General features: G+C 41.0%; 1 protein-coding gene across 1 annotated transcript; it reads right to left on the bottom strand.

Annotated features, from left to right (window-relative positions):
* Window positions 1–15,528: 15,528 nt before the first annotated feature.
* NPY2R (neuropeptide Y receptor Y2) lies at window positions 15,529–21,248 on the bottom strand. The gene is made up of 2 exons (XM_017805763.1): window positions 21,161–21,248; window positions 15,529–18,036 (listed from the first exon to the last, which is right to left on the bottom strand). Exon 2 carries the CDS (start codon window positions 17,998–18,000, stop codon window positions 16,843–16,845), a length of 1,158 nt encoding a protein of 385 aa, XP_017661252.1. The 5' UTR covers window positions 18,001–18,036; window positions 21,161–21,248; the 3' UTR covers window positions 15,529–16,842.
* Between the last annotated feature and the right edge of the window lie 5,546 nt (window positions 21,249–26,794).

The raw sequence follows: 26,794 nt of genomic DNA, 5'->3' as shown, positions 1-26,794 counted from the left end.
CTGATTCAATACATGCTGTCAAAGTAGGATCAGAGGGCCTGGGTTACAAAGTGAAATTGCTTTCAGTGTGCTTTTGAAACAGCTTGGCTGTGCTCTGCTCTTGAATCATGATAAACTGTAAAGTGTTAGGTCAATCCTTAAAGAATTAGTAAATGGGAGAAAAAGTGCTAACTACAGGAGGAATGACAGAGGCTTGTGATGAAATATGAGGTAGGTTACTCATCTGTAGATTGTGCTGCTTGCTGCTTGTTTGTATGTTTGTTTAAATATATATATATATAAACCAACCCAGATTTCTAAAAATAGAGTCAGCTTTAGAAAAACTGATGACTGAAGCAGTGAAACTATTAGCTTTCTCATTAAATTAGTTACTGATAACACTTGACTGACCTACATATGTCTTCAACAAGAAAAAGGTATTTCTAAAGTGCCTGGGGAAATCAGCCATCACTAAATTTTCTTCAGACTTTAGAAATTCTGTTAATCATTTTATGCCTACAAGTTTCATAATGTGGTTTGAGCTAGGCAGCTGTTGCTTATGCTGCTGGTCTCATGCAATGCTGTAGTCTTATTGCCTGAATGAGAGGCTAACCTGGTTGGTGCACAAGGAAAGTGAACAAACTCCCCAAAAAGATTTGAAATACTGAAAGAGTCCATGCCATGGTACAGAGCCCTAGCAGTGAGGAAGAGGGAACCTTAATCTGTATGTCCTTCCCACTGCCACTGCACAGCAAACTCCCTGGTGCACTCCATAGGGAGACTTCAGAAGTGACAGACAGATGCAGAGCGTCTCTGCTCACTAGAAGCCCTTTTGGCACCTTCATTCCTGCTCTCTGTGCCCGTGCTCCAACTAGGAGTGCCTGCTGTATTCCTTCCCAGAGCACAGACAGGCAGGAGAGTGCTGGGAGACGGGGCATAGCACTGTTTTACATTCCTTTTCTACAGGACTTCCCCAGTGCTTTGTGGGAAGGAGGGTAACACCTGCAAGAACAAGGCAAAAGGGAATTTTACCACTACACATCCGAAACCTGATTTTCACCTGTATTGTGGAGAAATCCCGATTCAGCTCTGACAGCACACTTAACAGCCACATTTAGAAGTCTTCTGTAAGCTATAGCAGGGGATTCTGTGAATTTGTCTTTATACCTCAAATGCTGGAATAGCCATGTTTATGCAGTGCGATAGCCTGAAATATTTTTGAACAACCACCAGTGAATTTGGATAAACAGCAACTTTAAAGATGAGTCTTGTCACAGAATCACAGAATATTCTGAGTAGGAAGGGACCCACAAGGATCATCCTCAACACACATCCCCAACAATCACACCATGTGCCTGAGAGCATTGTCCAAAAGCTTCTTGAACTTAGACAGGCTTGATGGTGTGACCACTTCTCTGGGGAGCCTGTTCCAGTGCCCAGTCACCCTCTGGGTGAAGAACCTATTTCTAATACCCAACCTAAACCTCCCCCGACACAACTTCATGCCACTCCCTCAGGTTAAACATAGATGTTATGAAGTAGGTGGCAGTGTCTTAACCCTACGCATGTTATATAGACCATCAGGGCCTCTTCCATCCTTACAAGGGGAGTGCTAACCTTTCATGAAACACGTAAAAAAAAGGTCATAGTTCAGAATGATAATGCTCCATAATTCAGAAAACCAGACATCCAAGTAAATAAACCCTGTCCTTCTTCAACCACCTACTTCAAACCTGCCATCCAACTCCTAGATGTAGACCTCCCAGGTCTGAGCAGATCCTAAGCCCGCACTTTTGCAAACAGAAGTCCTACTGAAGGACACAGAGAAATCTGGATTATGAGAAATGGCACATAATCGGTAGTACATAGCATGTCTGACTGGCGTGTGTTGTGTTGCCACTGCTCTTCCTGGTCCTGGGGGTGCAGAAGACAAGTTCTGTTTTCAGCCATCTGTTGATGCCATCACAGGACCCTTCAAAAGCACCACAAGCATATTCACAGCAACACTATTAAACACAGGCAGCAGAGGAAAGATTTGGAAGCAGCAGTATTTTTCTGTTAGATTTTCATGTCTCAAAAAATGAGATGATTTGTGCCTGCCTTTCGCTGATAGCTGGACTACTGCTTGGTTTTATAAGAAATTATTTGCTGATGAAAAGCCAAGCAGCAAAATACTGAATGTATTACTATGTAATTTTGTGTGAAAAGAGATAAAACCAGCCTGTATCCTTGGATAATAAATAAATATTAATTTTCTAGTAGTTGTTTTATCTTCACCCAGGTCATCATTTACTGGTAGAGACAGTTCAGTTTCTAGTTTAAATAGGATTTGCTGAAGTTTAAGTCCCTATTTCTCTTACAGTGCAGCTTTAGGTAAGCAAATGGTTAGTAGATCTTTTTATCAATAAGCACAAGGCAACAGTATACCAGACCTCATGGTGAAGCTCTCAGACTTTGTTTACTGAGGGAAACATCGACAAAAAATGGCAATGATTCAGATGCAAAGAAACCAAAGAAGCATTAGTCCTCCATCCAACACATGGAGGACCTTCAAATCTTTGGCCAGGGAATATTAAGTTCTTGAATAAGCTTAAAAAGCAAGACAGGTTTGCTTGGACAAGTTTGTGGAATTGAAATCTAGCAATTCTGTAGCATGTAAGGATTTATTTAATATAGGTCACCTATATGCAGTGTGTGTAGCTCTCCAGAAAACAGAAAGTGTTGGGGGGAGTTGTCAGTATATGCCTATTCTGTCACTATTCTCTCAATTATTCACCTCTTCTGGCCTTTTGGGGTTAGACAGACCTCTGATTCAACCTTGTCTATCCATTGTGATGCTCTAAAAAAATGAACTCTACATTTTGTAGGTAATTTTCAGTGTAACCTTCTATATACAAAAGGTGCGATCTTCAATATAGGTGAGATGGTGAAGTAAGAGTTTTTATTATTATCTTGCTTGAGTCTCAAGTTATGAATAAAAATAAGTTACATCAGGTCCACATTCAGCAGAGAGTTCAAATTTTTGAGTCAGCTGCAAAGAAACTGAATGAATTGATGTATGGGGCACCAAGAAGTAAGGAATAGTAAAGCAGAGAATCTAGGTTTGTCTATCCCTTAAAAATAAATTAATAAATCAATCTCATTTTTTTAAGTCTCGTAGCTGTTCTAAATTGAAATTGCAGATTTCTGTCTACCAGATTTTAAGAAGAGGCAGGATTCACCATTATTTGACTTTTCATAACATGTAAAATTACTTCCTTCTACTTCAAGTAAGAAAACGATGGAAGGAAAGTAAATGCTCTTGTTAGCAAATGCACTTTAAGTAAAATCCTAAAATGTTCCTTACTAATGAAAACCATCAAGGAATCACTCCTGTCTACATTAAAATGTGAAAGTGTTATTGGAAATAGATGTTTCTCATACAGACAGACAAAAGGTTTCAGTTTTCCTTAGCCATTTTATTAGTCTTGACAATCACCAGCTTAGTTAGCTTTCTCATCTGTTGCAGTAGAAGTACCTCAAGGATACCTAGGCATGAAGACCACAAGAATTAGTGTCTGCATATATAAGATTCTAAATTATCATGAAAACACACCAAAAAATGTTGTGAAATCATGTCACAATATGGAAACTAGCTCCTAGAATGGTGCTTTTCATTACAGTAACTTTTGGGATGGATGTTTTTCCAGCTTGTTAACAAATCTATCTGGAGACTGGTTTTAAATGGACATCCACCTGCTCATGTAATATCTCACTAAGAGAACCAAAAAGTCTTATCCTTTGGGGATGATGGACAGGGGGTGACAATTCTGTGATTAGTCTGAATCCAGATGGAGGACTGTCCTTCATATGTGATATGTCTGTCTGAAACAACACAGAATCACGGGATGGGTCAGGTTGGAAAGGACCACAGGGGGGCATCTGGTCCAACCTCCCTGCTCAAGCAGGTTCATCCTAGAGCACATGGCACAGGATTGTGTCCAGATGGTTCTTAAACATCTCTGGCGAGGGAGAGCCCACAACCCCTCTGGGCAACTCATTCCACTGTGTGTTCACCCACACAGTAAAGAAGTTCTACCTCATATTCAGATGGAACTTTCTGTGCACCAGTTTCTGCCCGTTGCCTCTTGTCCTATTGCTTGGCACCGCTGAGAAGAGCCTGGCTCCATCCTCTTGACACCTTCCCTTCAAATACTTAGAGACATTGATGAGGTCCCCTCTCAGTTGTCTCAAGGCTGAACAGGCCCAACTCCCTTACCTACTCCTTGTAAGAGAGATACTCCAGTCCCTTTATGATCTTCGCTGCCCTCCACTGGACCCACTCCAGGAGTTCCACGTTTTTCTTGTACTGAGGAGCCCAGCACTGGACACAGTGCTGCAGATGTGGCCTCAGGAGGGCTGAGCAGAGGGGCAGGATCACCTCCCTCAACCTGCTGGCCATACTCTTTCAAATGCACCCCAGGATACCATTAGCCTTCTTGGACACAAGGTCACACTTCTCGCTCACAGATAGCTCGTTGTCCCCCAGGATTCTCAGGTCCTTCTCTGCAGAGCTGCAGAGCTACAGGCACCAGCCTGTACTGGTGCAGGGGATTATTCTTTCCCAGGTGCAACACCCTGCATTTGCCTTTGTTGAATTTCAGATGGTTCTTCTCTTCCCATCTCTCCAACTTGTCGAGGCCCTTCTGAAGGGCTTCATAGCTGATAAAATCTACCAATTTTGAGGCAGGATGGAGCCCCTTCTGGGAAAGATAGTTTCTTTTCCTTTTTGTCACATTTAAATGCCAAGTAAAATTGTCTTCCTTTATAGGAACGTGTGCCATAAAACACAGTTGCTGGGCCAACTGCTGCTCCTCTGCACCATTAGAGAACCAAAATAATTTCAGTAGGAATAAGTGAAAGCAACATATTGCCCAAAAGATGTGTGAGCACAAGCACTTACAAATCTACAAGACTGTAGCTTTACAGAAAATGGTTATAACAAAAGGAAGAATTCAATTTCAACAAATGTTTTGATCATATCTGTATATGGAATAGAGAAAGAAACCCAAACAATTTATTTTGCTTCTCACTTACTAGGGCTAGTGAATACCATTAAATTACAAAGACAGGAACTCATGCCTACAGGTGGTTTTTTCCATTATTTTTTTGTTTATTTTTTATCTGGTAAACTCCTACTGATCTGTCACTGCTGCTGATTCATTGTCTGTATGCTTTCCTGAGGAAATATCTCAATATCTCTACACCACTTGAGCCTGTACCTCTTGTAGTTTCCACAGGATCTTATGGTTCCGTAGCTGGCTGCTTACTTTCTGTCAGTTCCAATGAAAAAGAGCCCGAGGTCACAGAAAATAAAGAGCACTTCATGAACATCTTTGCTGTTGTTGTTTCTTTCAGGAAAAAAAAAAGGGAGAAAAAAAAGCTTTACCTAAGTTTGACTATTTTGTCTTTGTTTCTATGGGAACAAGAATAGATGAAGGAGCAACTGCCAGCCATCAGGTGGATTGCTGAAACTCCTGGCAAGGCAACTGGCTGCTGATCAGGAGCTTCAGGCTCCATTTGGACTGTCCACTGGTTTGCAGTGAGGATAAACAGGGAACTGCATCAGGTTTGAAAACAATGAAAATATTTTTCCCCGGGATCTCTTAAAATCTTGTGACTACCATGACAAACTCATAAAAAGAATAAAATATTTTTTTTTTACTAAGATAAAGAACACAAAGACAAGTGAAACCTCCCTGCTCAGGTGATTGAATGCTCTATAGGACTTTTTTTTCAATTTTCGTAATACTTACAAAGTATGGAGAACAGTGGATATCGCCATCATCCTATAATAAAACACTCGGTTGAGTGAAAAGGGCGCCTCATAGATATGGGGTTAACAGGCCTGGGAAAAGAATCTCTTTATTATCCCTAGCTCCCGGACCATAGCTCAAATCCCTGACTCTATCACCCTATTACATAGCTGTTCTTTTATAAAATTTAACCTTCTGGATCTAAGACCTCTACTTCTCCTTTCTATCTCCATAACGTGTACCTTTGAGCTCTCTTGCAAAAAAATCCCTTGTCTTCTTGTTATCCCATTCTCAGGCATCTCCATTCAACCTCCTACCCAAAAGCTTCCAACTCACCAGCCTTTCTTCCCATGTGCCCGTTGCTACTGAGAACTGCTGTGACTCTAGCCCTATGTGCTCTGGCTTGCAGAGCCCCTTTCCCCTCTAGTCTCCCTCCTGCCTCAAGAGAGATTTCAGACAGGACACTTAGATGTACATGTAGTTATAATGACAGATGGTCTCCCTCAAATTCTGGGCTGAAACTTTGCTCTAAAAGGAAATTGATCACTTTGTTTTTCGGCACATCCAACTTCAGTTCATTTGGAAAATTTAATGTTCTCAAAATCAGGTTTTTTTGAGGTTTTAGGGAAATAGCCTGATAGCACTTTATGAGACGTTTGTCTTGAGATTCTACAGATAATTGAAAGTGGAACATAGCCTCCATCATCTAAGGCTTCTTAGATTTCAAATTCAGGGGAAGTCTAAAGAGGCTGAGATCAGTTCAGTTGGTTAGAGCACAGGGCTAATAAGGCCAAGGTTGTGGGTTTGATCCCTGTAGGGGTCATTTACTTACAAGTTGGATTCGATGATCCTTGTGGGTCCCTTCCAACTCAGAATATTCTGTGACAGAAGTTGCATTTACCAATAATCCATCCAGACAAAGCTCCAAAGACAGAAAAATAGGGCATATGAAATAGTTTGTCATAGTGCTAATGTAGTGAATTTCTTTTTATTGTCTCTACCTGATACTGAGCATGTGAAAGGAAGAGTTCTTCAGGCTGATGCCACAATGGGATATAAATGGGCTTAGTATTACTATGTGCAGAGGTACAATGATTTAATTTCTGGAAGCTGAGAACCTGGCCATCAGCTTACATGTCTACTGTTCTGTTTTTACTTTGCTTTGGAAAACATCGAGTCTGAGCATTTAGTTATATTTTCTGACAGCAAAGGAGTGTGTAATAAAATTTCTGCATGAAAAACACTTTTTTTTCTTTCTCAACAGTTTGCTCCATCATTTCCAGATATAATTGCCAGTGTCTTACTTCTTTCTCTCCTTTTTCTTATAATATTCCACCCAAATTAAGCCTTTCTAAAAAAAAAAAAAAAAAAAAAAGAAAAACCAATTCTCTGTCTTAGGCAATTAATAATTTTGTATTAAACATAACACAATAACTGATGATAAAATAATAAGACTTGTCTTTAAGACTTGTCAAGCTTGTCTTTAGTTTTCTCCATGCAAAAGAATATTTTGGTTTGGTATAATTTTACAGAGTTCCGTAGAGCTCTTCAGCATGGATTTACAAACCAATCATGACCTCAAGTGGCATGCTGTTCATCTGAATAAAATACCTGCCAACGTACATTAGGATTGAAGTACTCCAGAGTTGCTAGGTGCCACAGTGTTCAGATCTAGCAGGGTTTGCATTAAGTGTTTCCAAGATTATAAACAATGTGAACACATCTGTGCCTTAATAGCCTACATCTCCCTTTTACCAGTCCTGCAGTCACATTATGAAAATATACTAGGAACACTGTCTAAGATCATATTTTTTAAATGAGCTGTTTTGAAAATCAATTAAGCTCTGTATGTTAATAGAAAATGGAAATCAAATGAATTGTTGAACTTTAATAGGCAATTCTCTCTGTGTAGATTTTATCCTTCTCTAAGGTTGAATGAAGAAACTAGGCTGTTCATTTGTGTTCAGGGTTGACTTTCAGCTCTTTCCTCCTGAAAGGTGTCTAGTGAGAAACTGAAATCTGCATCAGGCAAAGATTCTCAGTGTTCTCTGAGAGGATCAGGCTATAAATGAGGCTGTATATGACTTTCAGACATTAAAAAACAATTCATAAACTCCTATTTCAAATGCTGCCTAAGATGTAAGCTCCACTGTAAGGAAAGAAGTGCGGCAAACTATGCAAAGTGCATGCATTTACTTTGCCAGGTATTAGCCTTAGGGAGATCTGCTGATGGACTGGGCTCTCAAGGGCCTGATCGTTCATATTGGTTGCATCCTCATGGGTGAACCAGAACTTTATCAAGGACAGTAAAGTGTCTACAAGCTTTCCAATTATCCTCCAAATTTTCCAGGTAAAATGAAGGCCCACTACTTAGCCACCTTCAGTCAGAGTGGTACGATAGGCCCAATGAAATTTCAGTCAGATGCTGCTGATCTTCCTATGCAACTGAAGGAGAGGAGGTTATATGAGCTAAGTGCATGTATATGTATATGTAAAGGTATGAAACTGCTTATGGGGAGATTTTCAAAAGAATAAAATGGATTTGGAAGCATGAATTCAAAATCATCTTTCACTGAAATTTGCCTTTCTCTATCTCTTAGTTCTTTTGGTAACAGAAGCTGGTAGCCATCCATCAAAGTTCAGCAGTAAGCACATCAGCTTGCAGGAGTTCAGCTGTAGATACCAACACCAACACCAAGAATCACACATGCACGGGTACAAAGATTAGAAGTGCAGTTCAGTCTGTGCTGGAAAAAGAAGTCCTAATAGTTTACCTCTTTGATCTGTTTTTCGTCTCAGCAACTCTGAGATTGGTTAGGTGTAACTTTATCAGAAAAACATAATGCAGTTTCTAATCTGAAATTATCAACGTAGGAACAAAATAAGGCATTATTGCTCTCACCTTCCCCATTTTACCTGTTTGATGAGTCAGCTTTTCATTTGCTTTAAACAGGAAGGCTTGCTGTGATAGAGTTTTAGTTCTGTTTGCACTGTTGGCTCTTCCCCACTGTTTAAATGTCAGTTGTTTAGGATTTGCAGAGACACAAGGCTGTAAACAGATCGTGAAGGATTGTCACTTGTAGAATCTAAGATGAAAACCTCTTCTGTAGCAAACTGGGTGGGAAGACGGGCATTGAAAGGTGAAGAGGGGGTATTCAAGGACACTACAGTGCTGCCAGCATCACACACAAAGGCCTGTGTATTTTGTTGCCCAGGAACCTATCCTTTCAGCAGCAGAGCCCACACTATGAACACCTGTTTGCAACAGAAGGGAGAAGCAACTTTCTGTGTAACAGGACAAAATAGTTAAGCAAAATTCCTTCTTGAGCCAAAGTTCAATATTTTTCAAGTCACATGAACTGCCTCATCCTGCCATCTGGTCCTCTCAAGCACTTATGCAGGTCTTTCTGCTGCTTTATTGGTGCTAAATTACTGGGGTTTGCATAGTGATTGGAAATAGTTGTTGAAGTTGTAGGCTTGGGGAGTTTATACAGAAATCAAGATTCAAGCATTATGCAGCCAAATACTCTAATCTCCTTTATAGCAGTACCAAGCTTCCCATGTATCTAATCTCACAGAGAGAGAAACATTTTCTGGCATCACCTGTATTATGTCTCAGAGAAGTAGTAAACTAAGCAATAAAAATGATGGATTGGATTTTATTTTTTTTAATGGATTGGAACAGCTATATTCTACCATAGGAAAATCAGAGAAGCCAGAGATTATCTGTATCATACATATGCAACAGATGCATATGAGAATATGAAGTGTTCTAAGAGTTTGTCAGGAACAGCTAAATAACAAACACAAAGTAAGGTTAAAGGAAGTTACTACCTGATCTTATAGCCCAAGATAGAAGAAGAGATCATGAGAGACACTAGATAGCAGTTTGTCAAGAATAAGCCGACACACCATTGGGGTTTCCAGCTAACTTAAGAGTCGGAAAGTCAGCTTCTTCTGATGTTTAAAATCAGCATTCATAGCATAGGCACAAACACTAAAAGGGAAAGGATGATGAATGGGATTGATAAAACTGCAAGCAACCTTTCAGGGTACATTTCAAGCTTGGGGTTTTGAATAGCAATTATGGAGGGCATGATTTTTCATTTCGATTTATGTCCCAGTAATCAATTACACACTGAGTTGGATAGAAGCCCTTTGCTGCCCCATTAGAAAAAAGCAAGCAAATAAAATAAGGATTCTTAATGTAATGAGTTCTCTTTCTTTCCTTTTTCTACCTTCAATTCCAGTTAACTGAGCTAACCATGGATGTTCAGCTTTGAAGAAAGCAAACTTGCTGTACACAATGAGACTGCCTTTATTATAAGTTAACTCTTTCCTCATTTCTATTTCTACTTGTCCTGGAAAGCATTCCTCTGGCTTAATATAACTCATAAGGGATCTCAAAATTGGAGACCATAAACTGTGCCTTCCTATCACTAAAAATTCACTGGTCATCTACAGAGGCAGGAATTAGCGTTATTCAGCAGGGGTTTCTTGATCCCTGCATGTCATACTGATTAGTACAAGTTCTGTATGGCTCTGTGCAAGCAGAGGCAGATATCCATGCTTGGGAAATGCTCCCCCATTTTTTTCTGCTCCTTCACCATTTCAAACAACCCCCTGCAAATGTACAGAAACCATTAGCTCCTCCATTTGAGACAAAGATGATTAGATGGCAAAATGTTATTTTATGTATATTTTTTGTATCATGGGATTTTTATGAAAATTTGAGGAACTGATCAGGATGTCCTGGTAACTGTAAGAGCAGATTAAATCACCTTTTCCTGGCAAGAAGTTTCTACCCCATGTGAGAAATTGGACCATGGAATATCGCATTTTAAATCAAAGCAGTTCTTCTGGGAAAGAAAGTTTGGTCTGACTCCTCTGATCAGCAATGCCTAGAGCAGCATCTGCCTCACGCTGCGGCGACAAAGGAGAGGTTTGCAGCTGCATGCTCCCATCCCACCATGCTTGCATCCAGCTCTGTCTTAAAGTATTTATATTTTGCATAACCACCTGTCAGCCAGTATTTTTCTCAATATAAGAACATTACACTTCTTATATATAAAATATTTTCCGCCATGGATCTCCCTGCCAGTTCGGTTCTGGTATGAGTTGTACAGCTGATGGAAGCATGGGGAAGAAAGTGGCAGTCTACCACCACTCGCTTCATGTATTAATATGAAGTGGTCGTCACCTTTTGGTGCCTCAAGCCACATCAGTGCTATAAACAGTGGGAGGTACCAGACTGAGCCATAATTAAGGCTAAGGATGAGCCACCCTGAGGTGAACTGCCACAGTCACAGTGTCATCAGCCCAGGCTCACTGACCTATAGCTCTCCCTGTGACTGTATGCAGCTTCCATGCACTCAGTACAAGGGTGTCCGTAAACACTTACCATCAGCTGTCTTTGACCTCTGGAATCTGGACTACACTGAACTTGAGAGACAGCAGACATGCAGCACTTGCACGATGATGCTCTGTTAGAGTGTAACAGCGACGAAGCACTGCCAAATGCAACATATGTTGTCCTCAGAGCAGCATAAACTGAGATTCAAAGCACTGAAAAACACTTTTCCCCAGCCCAGCTGCTGGGAGCAATCCTCAGAATGCACTGGGGAAGAGTGTCTCTGCCTCAGCTCCTACCTTCAGGTTTGGTTTGGTGAGGAATGGCTGGGTAACTGTAGCCATGCTCCACTGAGATGGGCTTGCCCCAAGCCAGAGTGCAACCAGAGCAAGGCCAGCTGTTTCATCAGCTTGGTTACTATAAATAAATTAAGGCACAGTGCTGCCAACAAACTTTAAAATTCAATACAAATAGTTCTAATTTTGGAGAATGCCAGTAAACAGGGGAATTGTCCTAAACTACTATTTCCTTATGCACACTTGAAGGGGTAGAAATAATTTGGCCCAATAGATGTTTAAGCATGGATTCTACTGTTGAAAATATCCTGTATAGCAGAGTTAGTAAATTATCAGGGTTGTGAGGTGTACAAATAAAAGTCTGTTTCATATAAACTCCATTTGGGCAAATTCAGCTCCAGGTCCAAGGGGCAAAGTACAGCCTGTTTCTCTTACACAGTATCAGCAAAAAAAATTATAATTTTTTCAAGCTCAATTGTGCCTCCATCATCAGATATGTAATTCCACAGTCTTTAAGTTTTATAGCTAGAAGCTCTCTTCCTTCCACAGGAAGTCAGTGAAGTCTGAGAGGGAAAAGATTTTGATGCAAGCACCATTTTTTTCATATATCCCATCTGAAACAAGCCTATGAGGAGCTTCTATACATTATTTATCCCATATACTGGCCAGAATTAGTAACACATCCATTGGTTCCGATACCTTATCGGTACAGAGCTGTTTAGCTATATCGCGTTCAGGTGAAATAATGTACAGATACAGGTTTACTTGCTTGAGAACATGATGTGAATTTTACGGCTCAAGTTATCACAGGAATTTCTCCTCAAAGTTCCTCAGTTTCCCTGGGCAACACTGTCCTTCCTACATATGTCTTCATTTGCCCTGGTTTCATTTCAACACGTTTCTCTCATGGCTCAGACTATAGGAAGGAATGTCTATAAATCAACAACATCTTCACTAGCCTCATTCTTGCTCTCTCTTTCTTGCTTCTTGAAGTAGCCGCTTATCCGATAACTTTCTTATTTATCCAGTTTTACCAGCTTCAGTGTTCCTTACTTGTATTAATTTCCTTTTAAAATGACAACCAATTCAATTCTTTTTAAAGTGAAGATGAGATACAAAAATCACTCCCAATTGCATAAATAAGCATTTGTACTGCAGTATTAAAAACACAGCACTTCAGCAAAACTAATCTTGCATGAATTTACATACATCTCATCGCTTTTTAGGGCAAAGAACCTGTACTTTGGCACAAAGTAGCTCTTCTGTTGTGGAATGGCATTTATAATGACAGTACTAGGTAAATAACTCAGGGATCCACAGACAAAATTCATCCCTTAAGGTCATTATCTGGATTAATATAAGAAAATCCCCAAGAGAGTTTAGAAACTATGAAGCATGGAAATGGATTATACTAATCTGTGAATTCAGTGATACTTTTGTGGTCTGACAGATCAAATGCAGATAATATTTTCCACTCACTTATTACTCTTAGTGTTATCTATTATTATGTTGGCAGGGTATGTTTGTCCACAATACACATTTATACAAGACAGGTTATAGCAACAGACAATTATTTTCAACACACTTACCTCTATAAAACAACTTTTGCACAGCTCTGACGTACAATTTACATATAAATAGATATGTACACTAAACCCATTTTTTGTCCAGGCTTAGTCCTTCTATTTTAACTGTTCAAATCTATTTTTTTCTCAGATTAACAATAGTGTACTTTCTGTTCAGTCACAGTCTGCTGCTCTTCTTGGAGATCACAATTCTCAGTGAAGGCTACTTACAGGGCTAGGTGAGAAGCTTCAACACTGTCCCCACATAAAAAACCCCCTAGTTTCACTGGCCTTCCAAAAAACTCTAGCAAGCGTACTCAGGATTGCTTCTCCACTTGTAGTCCAATGGCTGCAGCCTTTACAGGCAACGTGACTTTTAACACTCATCTAGAAGCAGCACAGCTCTATGTTCTCCTCAAGGCAAAAGCATGACAGCCTCAGGAGAGTCCATCAGTGCATCTCTTCTGCCTCCAGGCTTGAGCTGCCTTGTGCCCAGCCAGTGCTGGAGAGCACACAGCTGCCGCTGCACCTATCTAATTATGTACTGCTCGGTACTGCACTGATGCCTAAGCCTGGAGACATGTTTCTGACATTAAAATTCGCAAGGCATCAAAACGTGTTCTTCCAGGGACACTCAGAGTTAAGTGCTGACCAGCTAAGATTCTAGATCACATCTGATGGCACCTATGTGTGGAGAGGTCTCATTTTAAAAGCCAACCCGAAGTCAGAGTCCAAAGCAAGATCCACCCAGAGATCAGCATGGTGCTACTCAGTGCAATCATCCTGCCTGTACTGCAGTATCTTTACAGTAGATGCACTCATGAGGAATGGGGGAGGAGCCCTATCTTAAATTCTGTCTGTATCTGTTTTGATATCCTTGTCCCCGAACCTTAGTGCCATGCAAAGGTCATAACCACCTGCCCATAAAATCATGATATTCAATATTTAATTATTTTATATAAAATAGAACAGCCCTAAGAAGACATATGTTGCTGCCTCAGGAGAGGCTGCAGCGTGCTGGCTAGATCACACTAATGAGAACTGGGGTGCATTGGTTCAAATTCTTGCCCTGAATCAGTGATGACATTTCCTTTTGGTACCCTGACACCTACTAGCAAATTCTTCAATGAGAGTTGCTCCTGGTGTTCTTGGGCTTTGCAAAAAACTTGTACATAAGCAAGAGGATAAGAACATAATGCTTTTAAAAAAATAATTAAAGCACTAATGGCTGAATGGGGAGAGCTGGATCCTGATTCCTATTTCAGGCAAAATGGAGGGTCCATTCCAGTGGCTAGATATTGCTTATAAGTTCACTTCTCCTTGGGGGAAATGGGGATGAACCCATTTCCACGTCCTTCTGACAGCTGGGATTTGGGGCAACCCCAAGGAATGTTGCTACTTCATTGCTTTTGGTGATAAAACACCTAATTTTCCTACAACGTAACAGGGTACTAAAGCACGTAGCTGTGTTTGTGCAGGAGCCAAGTCTGAGGAGTGATTGAGCCGTGGAACAGGCATCTGTGCTGGCTCTTCCACATCCCATCTCCAGGTGTTCATGGGAGAATCCACACCCTGCAGCGGGAAACTGTGTAGAGGTTTGTTACTCTAAAGCAGGCACTGACCAAGGCACCACTCCACAAGGCAGAGAAGAAAGCAATGCAATAAATTAGTGCACCATCTCTGGCTCAACGTGATGGCTGCAGAGAAAGCTCAGGAAGCTGTAAAATAAAGACACCATGAAATAAATGGAAAGATAATTTGTAATTAATCACTTTTATACAAGATGATGTAAAGCAGACTTAAAATTACAGAGAATTAGCCCGGCAATTGTAGCTTTAGCACACACTGTCATGGTTACTTCAAAACTGTCTATATATCACATTCTAACAGGCTTAAAGGAGTTTAAACAGAACTTTTAAACCATTTGCTTTTTAAATAAAGGAGACTATTTGTAGTAATAATACTTTTGATGAAGGGTTCAGAGTTAACTGAAACTGATAGATGTGACTGATGTCCATAGTAATTGCACACTTCTATAATCCTTCCTCACCCGTAAGAGTTTTGAGCTGACATTTTGGATATTATTAATATTCAGACAAAAATAACTTGTGGACAATAACATGTTCTGAACATGGTGGAGAATTAATCTATTTTGGTAAAACTGTTTAAGAATGATGGATACTTTTCCCTGCTTGAGTAAACACTAGCTAATTCTCCAGATCTCCCTTTTCTCCTCATGAAAATCCAAGTCCAAATGATTTCATGGATATTTAAAGGATGGTGCTGAATGCTGAATACAAAAAGACTAATTTCTCCACTTGATAAATACGCGATGCTATTTATTACATTGCAAACATTTCAGTACTGGAGTTTTTTTGGGTTTTAATTTGTAAGAGAGAACACAATGAATTTAGGAACAACAAAAAATTGAGGGAAAAAAAATGAGGCAGCTGAAACGTCACTGTTGAAATAGGCTCCAAATGAAAGTATCACACTTGGTTTTATTCTAGATAAGCAACAGAGCAGCTTGGAATAAAAATGGATTGAAATTTTCTTCATCTCTTTAATGAGTTCAAAGAGGCTGAACAAAGACATAGAAGAGTTGAACATTGCTGTGTGCAACACAGTAAACAGATTAAAATTTTATACCTGAGCAAAAAAAGGAATTTAACTATTAACTACAGCATGCAGAATAACTGTTATCACATAAACATAGCACACTGTTATTAGGTTACAGTCATTCAGAATTTCTTAATTTTTGAAAAGACTAAAGATGGAAAAAGCTCCAAGACAAGATGAGTATGTGACATAAAACCACAATAATGAAAAGCACTTTACCATCTCACAGCCTTTCCAGAGGATCAAAATTATCTGCTGTTTTATTATCCAGGCAGAAAGCAGCTACAATTCAAAGCCTGTGGAGTTAATAACACATTAGACATTTAAGCAGGTCCTGAAAACGAAAATATTGGCAGTTTATGAAGTGCTCACAAAAGACCTGAGCCTGCATTCCCTGCCCTCAAATGACACTTTAAAACACTGCATTTGTGAACTGTTTCCAGAGGAGAATGACAGGGAGGAATCTGCAGGGAATGACTGATAAGTCACAGGCTCGTGATTTTCTCACCAGCATAACAGCCAATTCTTAAGGAATAACTTTTCACCCCATTTGATTGACCAAAACCCACAATTCATTTTATGTAGAAACTTGACCTTTCCTCACATTGAATCTGTTGTTTGGGTGGGTATGGTGATTTTTTTTCTTTTTCCTTTTCTTTTTTTTTTACCCCCTAATGTACTTCAAATGTTTGAACCACTGTAGTACAAGTTTAAAAAAAATAATGTATTTCTCTTCTTAATTCCCCTGTCTTTGTAAAGATGCCTGTGGGAGAGAAGGGAACTGAAAAGTTTGAGCTTTAACCAGCACAGCCTATTCCCACCCAGACAGGCTTCTTTGTCCTGGCAGACTTCTGCTTTCCCTGATGTCCACATCCAATATAAAAACTACCTGCTCCCATCATCAGTATTCCTGCGCTACAAATTGCCTTCCTCTAGCAAAACCAGCACGCTCTGCCCTTGTCATTTAGACTTGTCAAAAAGATATGGGAGGGATAAAAGGGTCTCTTACTCTGTTAGAGACAGCCATAAACAAAGCCTATCCCTTTTATTTCCTTGTAGTCATATAGTTACATACTCGTGATATCAATTAACACCCCCAGATCATAGCACCTGCCTTGATTTCCTGCTACTTTTCTTTCACCCTTTATGAATAAAACTATGCATTAAAAATGCATGTATCAAAATGGATTTATCCCTTTGTCCACCACATATTGATTTCTTCTTTAAAGTCAGACATCTTAGACATTGGTAGGTTGTGTGAAAGAGTCCCCAGGGAATTGAATCCTCTTTGCTTCTAGTTTTTTCCTGGCTTTGAAAGCTGCTGATACTTCAGGGTGGATGGAGTCCAGCCGCTGTTCACACTGGAAGGCTGTGAGGAAGGCCGTCCTGTAGTTGTTATTCATCCAGCCATAGAGAAGGGGGTTAGCAAACGTTGAGCACATGGCAATGACGTGAAACACTGTGTAGATCAGTTTGTACTCTTTCAGGTCTAACACCTGACTGTCAATGTCACTGACTAACTGGAAGGTATGAAACGGCAGCCAGCTGACAGCAAACACCACAACCACACACACCAGCATCTTGGTGGTTTTCCGACGCCGGTGGTGGTAGTGGTCACTCCCTGCCCCAGGACTAACATGGTTCTTGAGCTTGGTCCAAATACGAGTGTAGGCATAGGAGATGACTGCCAGAGGCAGCACATACTGGATCAGGAGCATAGAGATGCTGTATATGGTGCCATAGTTGAGCTGCCCCTCTCCTGGCCACTTCTCAGAGCAAACCACAATCTTGAAGTCAGGAATGATCTCAATCAACGAGTACTCGCGGAAGATGGCCAGAGGACTTGCCAACAGGGCACTGACTGCCCAGGCAATTCCTATAATCAGGAAGCTGATTCGCTTAGAGATTTTGCTTTCCAAGTGGTAGACGATGCAGCGGTGACGATCCAGAGCAATCACAGTCAAAGTAACAGTGGACACATGAACAGCAAGCGCCTGGGCGTAAGGCACCAGGTGACACAACACTGGGCCCAGTTTCCATTCGCCCAAGAGCGTATAAACCAAAGTGAAGGGCAGGCACAGTGTATTCACCAGCAGGTCGGCCACGGCCAGATTGGCAATGAAGAAGTTAGTCACTGTGCGCATGCTTTTGAACTTGATGATCACGTGGATCACGAGGGAGTTTCCAATCACCCCCAACAGGATGATGGAGCAGTAAGCAAAGATGAGAATTATCTGCACTTCAACTAGTGTTGTGCTGTCCTTCAGTTCTGGTTTAGGGTCCAGAGCCAATTCATTGAGCGGTGTGGTGTATCTTGGCAAGTACAGCTTGGTGAACAGCTCCATTTTCATTTCATCTGTCTGGTTTTCTTCACCTACTGCTTCCAGGGGACCCATCCTTACAGCAGCCTGGTCTGAGCCACAGAGCTGCCCCTGAAAACAAAACAGTACAAGAACAAGCGGAAAGATTAGTCCACTTTGGCTAAGGCAAAAAGCAATGAGCTAAAGTACAGCTCTTTCCTGACCCACATGCTACATCACAGGATTAAGAGAAGATCTGTCTTAATATATTTAAATTCTGTTGCCCTTACATTTGAAGGCCAATCCCAGAATATTATTCAGGCATGACTCCTGCTGAAAATTGGGACAGATTTCAAAAGCATTTTAAAGACAAAGTTTGCCTAAGTAAATGCAGAAGTATTAAGATCCTGCTGAGCAGCATATCATTTTTTTACAATCCACTACCTAAAACTACTGCTGATTTAGCACATAACTTCCATTAATGTCTATGGGAATTCTACATGGAACAGCACCATCCAGTCTGTTATTAGCATAATAATCTTTCGATTTTTCTTTAACAAAAAGTGTTTCCTTTAAATAGTCACAAAATACTTATAGGTTTATGCCCCTCCTTAGTAGCAGTGAACTAATTACTGGGATCGTTCTTTAAGAAACTTTCTTTTAGAACATTTTGTGCCACAAGGCAAGTAAAAATATCACTGTAATAGAACTGAAATAATAGAATCTCTCTGAAATGACTGCGTAACTTATTCATGCTGAAATCAACACCAGAAACAATTAAAACACAGTTATACATAATATTCCCTTTCTGTGTTATGTTTGAGAAAACACAGCTCCTTGGAGGCTGCCAATCAGGCATTCATTTCTGACTGCAGTCGTAAAGAAGAGCAAAGAATTCCCCTGCTGATGTCAGTAAGAATTTCACCATTGGCATCAAAATCTCATTTTGTTTCCCTCCTTACACAGGCTGACACAAATTCTATGTTGCTCTAAGACTTTGGCAGGCACAACATATGGATGGTTTACAATTAATTGCTGACTTGGACTTCAGTCCTAGGCAGAACACGCATGTTCCCCTGGAAACTGCCCAGAGCATCAGTAGAACGCTAAGCAAGAACGACACACCTGGCAACTCCTTGCCTTGACCTGGGAAAACAGTAAGAAATTGCCTGGGCCAAGCAGGCTCACCAAGAAAACACCACTGAGGAGAAAGCCAAACCTGAGTTACTCACTCTATTTCCCATTCATACATCCCCTAAGGAAAGCAAGAGTAGAGATGAAATGTCACTTTCTTGCCATCAGGTGTTGCACACAGCTTAACCCATCTTAAATTCAGGTCCGCCTAAAAAAACAGGCTAGCTATTAATGTGTTTGGATTCACATGCCTTTTTTAAAATTCTTGTCCTTTCTTTTCAATCAGATCAACTTTCTTCCTTCCATTTTCAGCGGATTGTTTCAGAGGAACCGAGGTATGTTTTCATCCCTACCTCTGTTCCCAGTAACTGTCTATGAGTGACATCCTTCGGTGTGGTTTCCAAACTGAAAAAGGAGGATTGACTACCAGCAGGTGGCTGAGCCCTTTGTATTTGCTTCCATCTCACACAATATCCCAAAGAATTTCTCAGTGCAAAGTCTTTTTGCAAAAGCAACAGATTGACTGCATGAACTGAAAGGTATTTTTCCCCCAATGAAACAGGTCGAAATTATACTATACTGTTTAGTCTACATTTACTTCACAATTAATAGCGTAAACCTACTGTTTAGTCTACATTTACTTCACAATTAATAGCGTAAACCTGAGATGTAAAACACCCCAAGATACATCAGCTGAGATATACCAGCTGTTCATACTGGTGTACCCTGCTGATTTTAGCAATATAATCAATTTTCATCTACTAGACTAAGCATGGGTGGCAGGAAGGGATTCCTCATCAATACACTTTTAATACACCAGGTTAAAAATTTAAGAGATCCACCACAATTTGCACAGTCAAGGCTATGCAGTAGTTCAGAACTCTGCTGAGCATTTTCCTTCAACCTATGTACCTACACCCAGGAATTATGCTTGCATATATTGCTAGATTAGAGATTTGATGAGGTCCCACGACTGTCAGGTGCTCTAAAATCTCATAATTTTTTCAGTGCAAAATAAGAGCTGGTCATATTTACACACAGAAGTAGCAGTGTGAGAGTGATGGCAAATTTCACATTTTTTCCCCTTCTTTGACATAAATCCAGTCAGAAGGATGTAGCTTAGCCAAAAAACATAGCATCCCTTTCTTCCCAAAAATATTTTCACCCATTTCTCTAGTGCCTGACTTTCTGTTGATTCCTACTTCCAACATTTTCCTTTGAGCAGAGCCTTCTTTTGTTCTGACACTTTTTTAACTGCCCTGTTCGGGCTGATGAAAGATACTTTGGTCTTGTCAATAAGACAAAGCTGAGGGAGAGGGAAGGGACGACCATGCTTTCAAGCAGAGATGAGCTGGCATGTCAGCAAGCAATGAAATAAATTGGACAAGTTTGACATTGTCGGTGGGACAGTTATGTGGGCAAAATATCAGCTTCTTTCAAAGAATGGGGATAAAACTGAGATGGCATTTGAGACCACGCAGTGTTTGACAGAACCCTTTCTGTTCTTTTTTTGGTATAAACTCTCTAGGTGTGCATTTACTGGCACACCTTGCATACTGCACCACACTAGGGGTTTTTTCCAATTTCTTTTTCCCTCAGCAGTCAGATCCTCATGGGCAGGCATCAAATTGCGCCTAACTTTCGGCAGAGGAAGGCCCAGAGAGGATTTACATCGGTTCTGAGCGCAAGTAGGCAGAAAGAGCGGAATACGTGATCACATTAGCAAGCAGCATTCCCACCAGGACCGCAGTGCCTGCGCTGGGAAAGGGTCCGGGGTTGCTGGAGGCGAAGGCGGCAAGAGACGTGCCTCTGGGGTGCGGCGCCGCTGCCCTCCCGCCCCCGGGGACAGACACCCGCGCCCGGCGGGAGCCACTCGCGCCCGGGAGCTGCGGGGACCCCGCCGAGGCCCCGCGCCGGCCGCGCTCCTGGGTCCCCCCATTCCCGTTCTCACCTTCCTCCCGCCCCGGGGAGGCGAGCGCGGCCACCGCCGGCTGCAGCCACAGGAGCCGGTCTCGCAGGGCAGGGCGGGGCGCGGAGCGGAGCCCCCTCGCTCCGCAGCGGGGGCGGCTGCTCCCGCCTCCCACGGCACGGTCCCGCCGCCGCCCTCCCCTCGCACACTCACCGGGGCGGCTCTCTCCTGCCGGGCGATGGATGGGGCAGCAGCGCCGCTCGACCCGTCGAAAGTTTGGCGGCGGCGGCGGCCCCCGCGCGCCGGGAGGGCGGGGCAGGCCGGGGCTGGGCTCGGGCGGGACGCGGCGCCGGCTCCGCCCGCCGGGCTCCGGGAGCGGGGAAAAGGGTTGCAGGCAGCGCTGCCGGCGTGTGCCGGCAGCTTCTCGCTCGGGAGCCGACACCTGCAGCGATGCCGGCCTGAAAGTAGGAATTTCCAAGGTTGGGGGGGTGGGTCGAGCCAGCTCTGAGCTGATTTAGGCGCCGCCATGCCCGAGCCTGCTTCCTAGTTGTCCCAGTCCCGAAGATGCCTTCTGGGGCAACCTTTGCTGCAAACAACTGCTGAAATCCTTGGTTGCAAGCACCCCAGCTTGCACAGATTTGCTCTTCCTCAGAAGAAGATGTGGCTATTGCCAGAGCAGGTGTAAGAATAAATAAAGCATTTACATATTCTACCAAGAGCAAAATAAAATATTTCCTATTTATTTACAAGGTTGGAAAGGTAAAGACAACAGCTGCTGCTGCTTTTATTTGGTTCTGTGTCAATATCCTTTCAAAAAAGGCCTCTTTCCAGCCAGCTTGACTGAGAACTAGCTCCAGCCAGCATTGCTGTCCCTCTGGTAGGGTCCAGCTTTGTTAAATCAATGCATCAGTAGGTTCTGCTTAGGATTTTGCTGCATATCTGATGCCTCTCTCTAGGTATAACTTCTAATATTCAAGGGGTTGTCTTCTCAGTGCATATCTGGAGGACCTGATTTCCCAAATGGTGCTTCCACCCTGATTGTAGCTTCTAAGAATAGAAGCTGGGAGACCTTTCTCTGTGGCTAGCATAGCACTGATGCTTAAACAATTCTCTTCCCAAACCTTACAGAAGCTGCTCTCCTGAATAGGAATGCTTCTTTACTTCCTGTCACTTAGGTAAATTTACAGTCATATTTAAGGTAGTTTCAAGGATCAGCAATATAATTTTGCCTTTTCTGTCCTCCTTTTCTTCCAAAGGAGACTCTGTACAAAAGCTCTTCCTTTGTCAAAAGTAGTGCTCCTTGCTTTTGTTATAGCTCAATATTATGCCCTTATCAACAGCAGAGAATATTAATGGAGCATCAAGGAGTAACTTCAGTGATTTAGAGTTGGTTTTGAAATTCAAAACATGTCTTGAGAACCCCCTTGGATCTTTACTAATTCCAGCTATCTCTTCAGGAAGGGCCTTGCTCTTAGTCCTTCAGCACTTCTAAGACTGTTAATGGAATGCACATAGCTTATTACAAAATAGATTTCTTTGATGACTAAATAAAGAGCCAGGAGTTTCAATTCTCCTGCTCCTGTTTATTTCATTTCCCATATCAATCTATTTGTAGGATTTATTTTTTGGTCTATCAACAGACATAAATGCATGCCATGAGTTTTAGTAATTAGAGCTCTTGTATAATATATAGCTGTAACAGCCTGCAGTTCTTCCCTTTCCTTCTCTTACAAATAGTCAGCAATGGTGTTCCACTAATCTCAGGGGTGTTGCTATCGTGCCCTACTCTGCACACTCTTTCTAACTTAACGTATTTTTTGCTGCTCCTAATGTCTTGGAAAGTGCAGTGAAAAGAGCTACAAAGCTTTACAATCTGTCCAGCTCAGGATCCCATAACTAAGGGAAGGCTGTTCCTTACTTACACTTCCAGACTCCTGAAGGAAGTCAGGAAGTGCAAGTTCCTAGAAGCTGTAAGGGCTTGCTTCCCATGCAAGAAGGTGTTATGCCCAGTTACAAAGCAATTCTGTGTTCAGGCACAACTGAAATCCTTAATGAAAATGCATTGCTAATAAACAACAGCAGTTTCTATTGCTTGTAACAGAGTGGGTTCCATGAACACCACCCTGAACCAAAAGCCCATGAAAACAGTAACATCAAGGGCAGAAAGAGTCAAATAGCAAATGGGCTGTTCATTGTGAAATGTGCTGCTGAGTGACCACCTCCAAAGCGACTGTGGATACTTTGCTTTGTGTGCACTTGAATTTCCATCACATAAACCATGACAAGCCATGAGTCATTGAATCACAGAACCATATGAGGAGGGTGGAACTTCCATGTCCAGTCTTATGCTCAAAGCAGATCTAGATGCAGCAGGTTGTCCCAGGCTATGTCTCTAGGAGAGTTTTGAGTATCTCTGAAGTGAGGGATACTGCCCTTACCGGGCAGGCCATCCCAAGATTTGACAATTCTCTCAGTAAGACAAATTTTGTGTCAAGTCAGACTTTCCTGTGTTCCAGCTTGTACCAAATGCCTCTTGGCCTAGTCCTGTGCTCCAGTAGTTGTGAACTGTAGTTATATATTTTATATTTTTTTTTTTTTAGCCTTGGCTTCCTTAAGGCTGAGCAAGCTCAATTCTCTCAATCCTGCTTTGAATGTTATGTGGCCCAGCCTCAATCACCTTGGTGGCCCTTTGTTGGACTTACTTCAGTCTTTTTAGCACTGAGAGTCCCAGACTGAGCCAGTTGTGACCACAGATGTGGTCTCACAACTGATGAATAGAGGGGAATAGTTATTTCTCAACCTATTGGCTACACACTTGCTGTGTCTTGATATAGACTTCAAATTAGACTGTCTAAGTTGACTTCCCCTAAATAAATAAGCTACGTGAACTTTAAAACTTGTCTTCCTATTTAAGGCAAGCCTATAAATGAGTTTTTGCTGTGAATATGTATATGTACTAAGGTGAAATCTGATTATCTTAACAGCTTGAAAAAAAATGCCTTTTGGATTTATCTTGTTTCTGGTGTAAGTCACACTTACGGATGTATGACAGGGTGTAAGATATTTGATATACATAGTTTGCCTGCAGCAGTATCTGTTCAACTCTTTACTGTTAGAAAATTTTCTTGTCAAATTCTTTTCAATATAAAGGGTTTTTTCAGGGAGAACAATAAGCATTTCTGTCAACTCCTTATAAGTTTACCAGTTCTCAGGAGCAAAATAAAGGTCTGCATGTAGTACCCAACTTGAAGTAGTAATGACCTTTGTTTCAGTCATAGAACTCAGAAAGGTTTTCCAGTCCTTGTCCATTATATTGTCCAACATCAGATTTGCTGAAGGGGCAAATAAGGCTTGATGAATATCAGCAAGACAGAAAAGGCAGCAGTTCTCTTATCCCCTGTCCCAGACAACATTTCCTTGTTTCATTTTACTGTAACAGTTGAATTTAAAAGAAACCACTGCCCCTTGATCACTGACCTTTAAAAGCAGTGCTGTGCTTCATGCCACTCACTTGACCCAAACTCTGCCAGTCCTTAATCATGCAGATTTTCCTGGAGTGAGTTGGATTTCAGGTAATTAAGTTTTCTTCATAGCATGGACAATCTCTTAAAAAGAAAATGGAAAGGAAAAAGAATAATAACTGAAAACATGACCTTCAGAAAGAGTATGTGTCATGAATCTGTTAAATAGTACCCACACAGAGATCATATGGTGTAAACTTATATAAGACAAAGACTTGCTTAAAAGGCCAGAACAAATGTGTTTAAGTAGCTGAAGACTGAAGTTTCGACTTATATAGACGTGAATTATAGAAATGCATTTTCAAATGCATTTATAAACTGTTGTTTGTTCTCGTTCCCTTTTGGTTTAGTTTCAGTCTCACGGGTTCAATTCTGCTTATCTCTCTTTTTCAAATACAGTAATAAGAAACAGTATACATAAAAAAGTGTAATCAATCTGCCTTATATGATGAAGAGTATAAATACAGGTCAGTGGGGAATGAGATAAATTGGTAGGTGTGTATAAGTACTAACTTCGAGTTGCTAACAGCAGCACTTCACAGCCAGTGCTGGTTAAACAATCAGTTTAGTGCATCTAGTTCAGAAACTAATACACCAGGGGGTTAGTTCAATTGCCTGCTTGCTCTCAGGTGGTGACTGATTTCGGCACTGTTTCCACACAAGGCAGGGCTTCAGAGCTGAATGCTGTGTTTCAAAGTCTTCCCAAAGCATGTAGTGCATTGCATACACATTTCATTCAAAGAAAGTTAACACTTAAGTGGTTCATCCAAGAAATGACAGGTTTAGAGTTGTCCATTTAACACCAACGCAGCTATTTGTATTTACATACCTGTGATACAGCCTGTAAGTAAATGGACACATTATTTTTCTCCAGGGTTCATTCAGTGTTCCAATTTGGCAATGCTTGTGCAATGAGCACATATATAAAGGATGTATTTCTTTATATTCTCAGTATATATTTTGCTATCTTATTCCTTCTCTTTACCAACATGCTATCCTTCCTTTGCAGAGAATATAAGAATTGTCGTTTCTTCACAGGTTTATCTATGCACTTTTCACTGCTAGACCTTAGCCAGAAATACTTAACCTTTATTAAGATCTATTTTCTGTCATCTGAATTCAAAGAGGCTGACCAAACATTTAATTGGATTTAAAAATACAAGCAGTAAACCGTTTGACTGTATTTTTTTGTTGCTTGCAGTTTAGACAGTTTTTTCTTCAAACTCATAAAATCCTATATTCCCTTAATTCAACTTCTTTTTAAGTACAGAGATTTCTGTAAACTCTAAAATGTAATGTGGACAGTAACACTTCATTAAAGTATTCAGAGTTCGGCATACAATTAGTTGTTGCCATTTCTAAAGAGTTTTTATATGTTCTCGAGGCAAGCTCTGTTTATTTTAGAGCATTCATCATAGAGAATAGATTCTTACATATAGCTTAGAGCTTGAATATCGCACACACTTCAGTCCTCAGTGTCTAGTAGCAGGGAAAGCAGAGTATATCTACATGCTTTCCAAAAGTGAGTCAACTATATCTGCTTGCTGTATGCATCTTTTGACCTTTTCTCAGCCGGCCTGCATTAAGATGGAGAAGTTTGTTGATGTGGTTGGCATCCAGGTCCTGAAGAAATGCTTGGGAGAATCAATATAGAGTAACCTATCACAAATTTAATTATTTTGATGAATAATGGCATCCATGAATGAAGACAGCCTACTGATAATGCTGTCTGACATGTAATGCCATGTAAAACATAACATCTTTGTTGTGAGCATAAATATAAGATGCAGTTAAAAATAGCTTCCAGTGATTCATGAAACTGTGTCATCCGACATAAAGAAATGTTTTTTCACTTGCGGTTTGTAGGTCAACAACAAAATTGCTAAGATCCAAGTGAGTATCTTTCCCCCATGTTGCTAAAAGTGAATTAATTCTAATAAGTTTTCAGCACACTATTTCAGTTCATTTTCCATATTTACACATTTGCAAGCTGTGCTGAAATGCTCACTGGCTTTATCCAGAGTCATTCTGTGCCTCTGTGTGGTATTTTATGGAATAATGTAATTTGGTAATAATACATGGCATTAAATTAATAGATTTCCTTTGTAAGCATTTTTTTGTCCTTAAGAAATTACTTCAATTGCTGAAGAAACAGGAAAAGAGCACTTTCCATACCTGCTATCATTCATTTGAAAAAATTAAGTACTTACTGTCTCATTTGTGCACTCTCTCACAGTTTTAGAACTACCAAAGGACTAAATTTTAGGCTAAGTGAAGCAAACTTGTATGGCCCCCTTCTCAAACTGTAATCATATGACTAAAAGTA

The sequence above is a fragment of the Lepidothrix coronata genome, unplaced genomic scaffold (genome assembly GCF_001604755.1).
Source record: "Lepidothrix coronata isolate B3197 unplaced genomic scaffold, Lepidothrix_coronata-1.0 Scaffold13, whole genome shotgun sequence".
Lineage (NCBI taxonomy): Eukaryota > Metazoa > Chordata > Aves > Passeriformes > Pipridae > Lepidothrix > Lepidothrix coronata.
The sequence above is the reverse complement of the archived record's forward strand: the minus strand, read 5'-3'. Positions and strand labels throughout refer to the sequence as shown.

Coding starts and splice junctions, on each gene's coding strand:
- NPY2R (XM_017805763.1), bottom strand. CDS start 18,000: ATGGGTCCCCTGGAAGCAGTAGGTGAAGAAAACCAGACAGATGAAATG.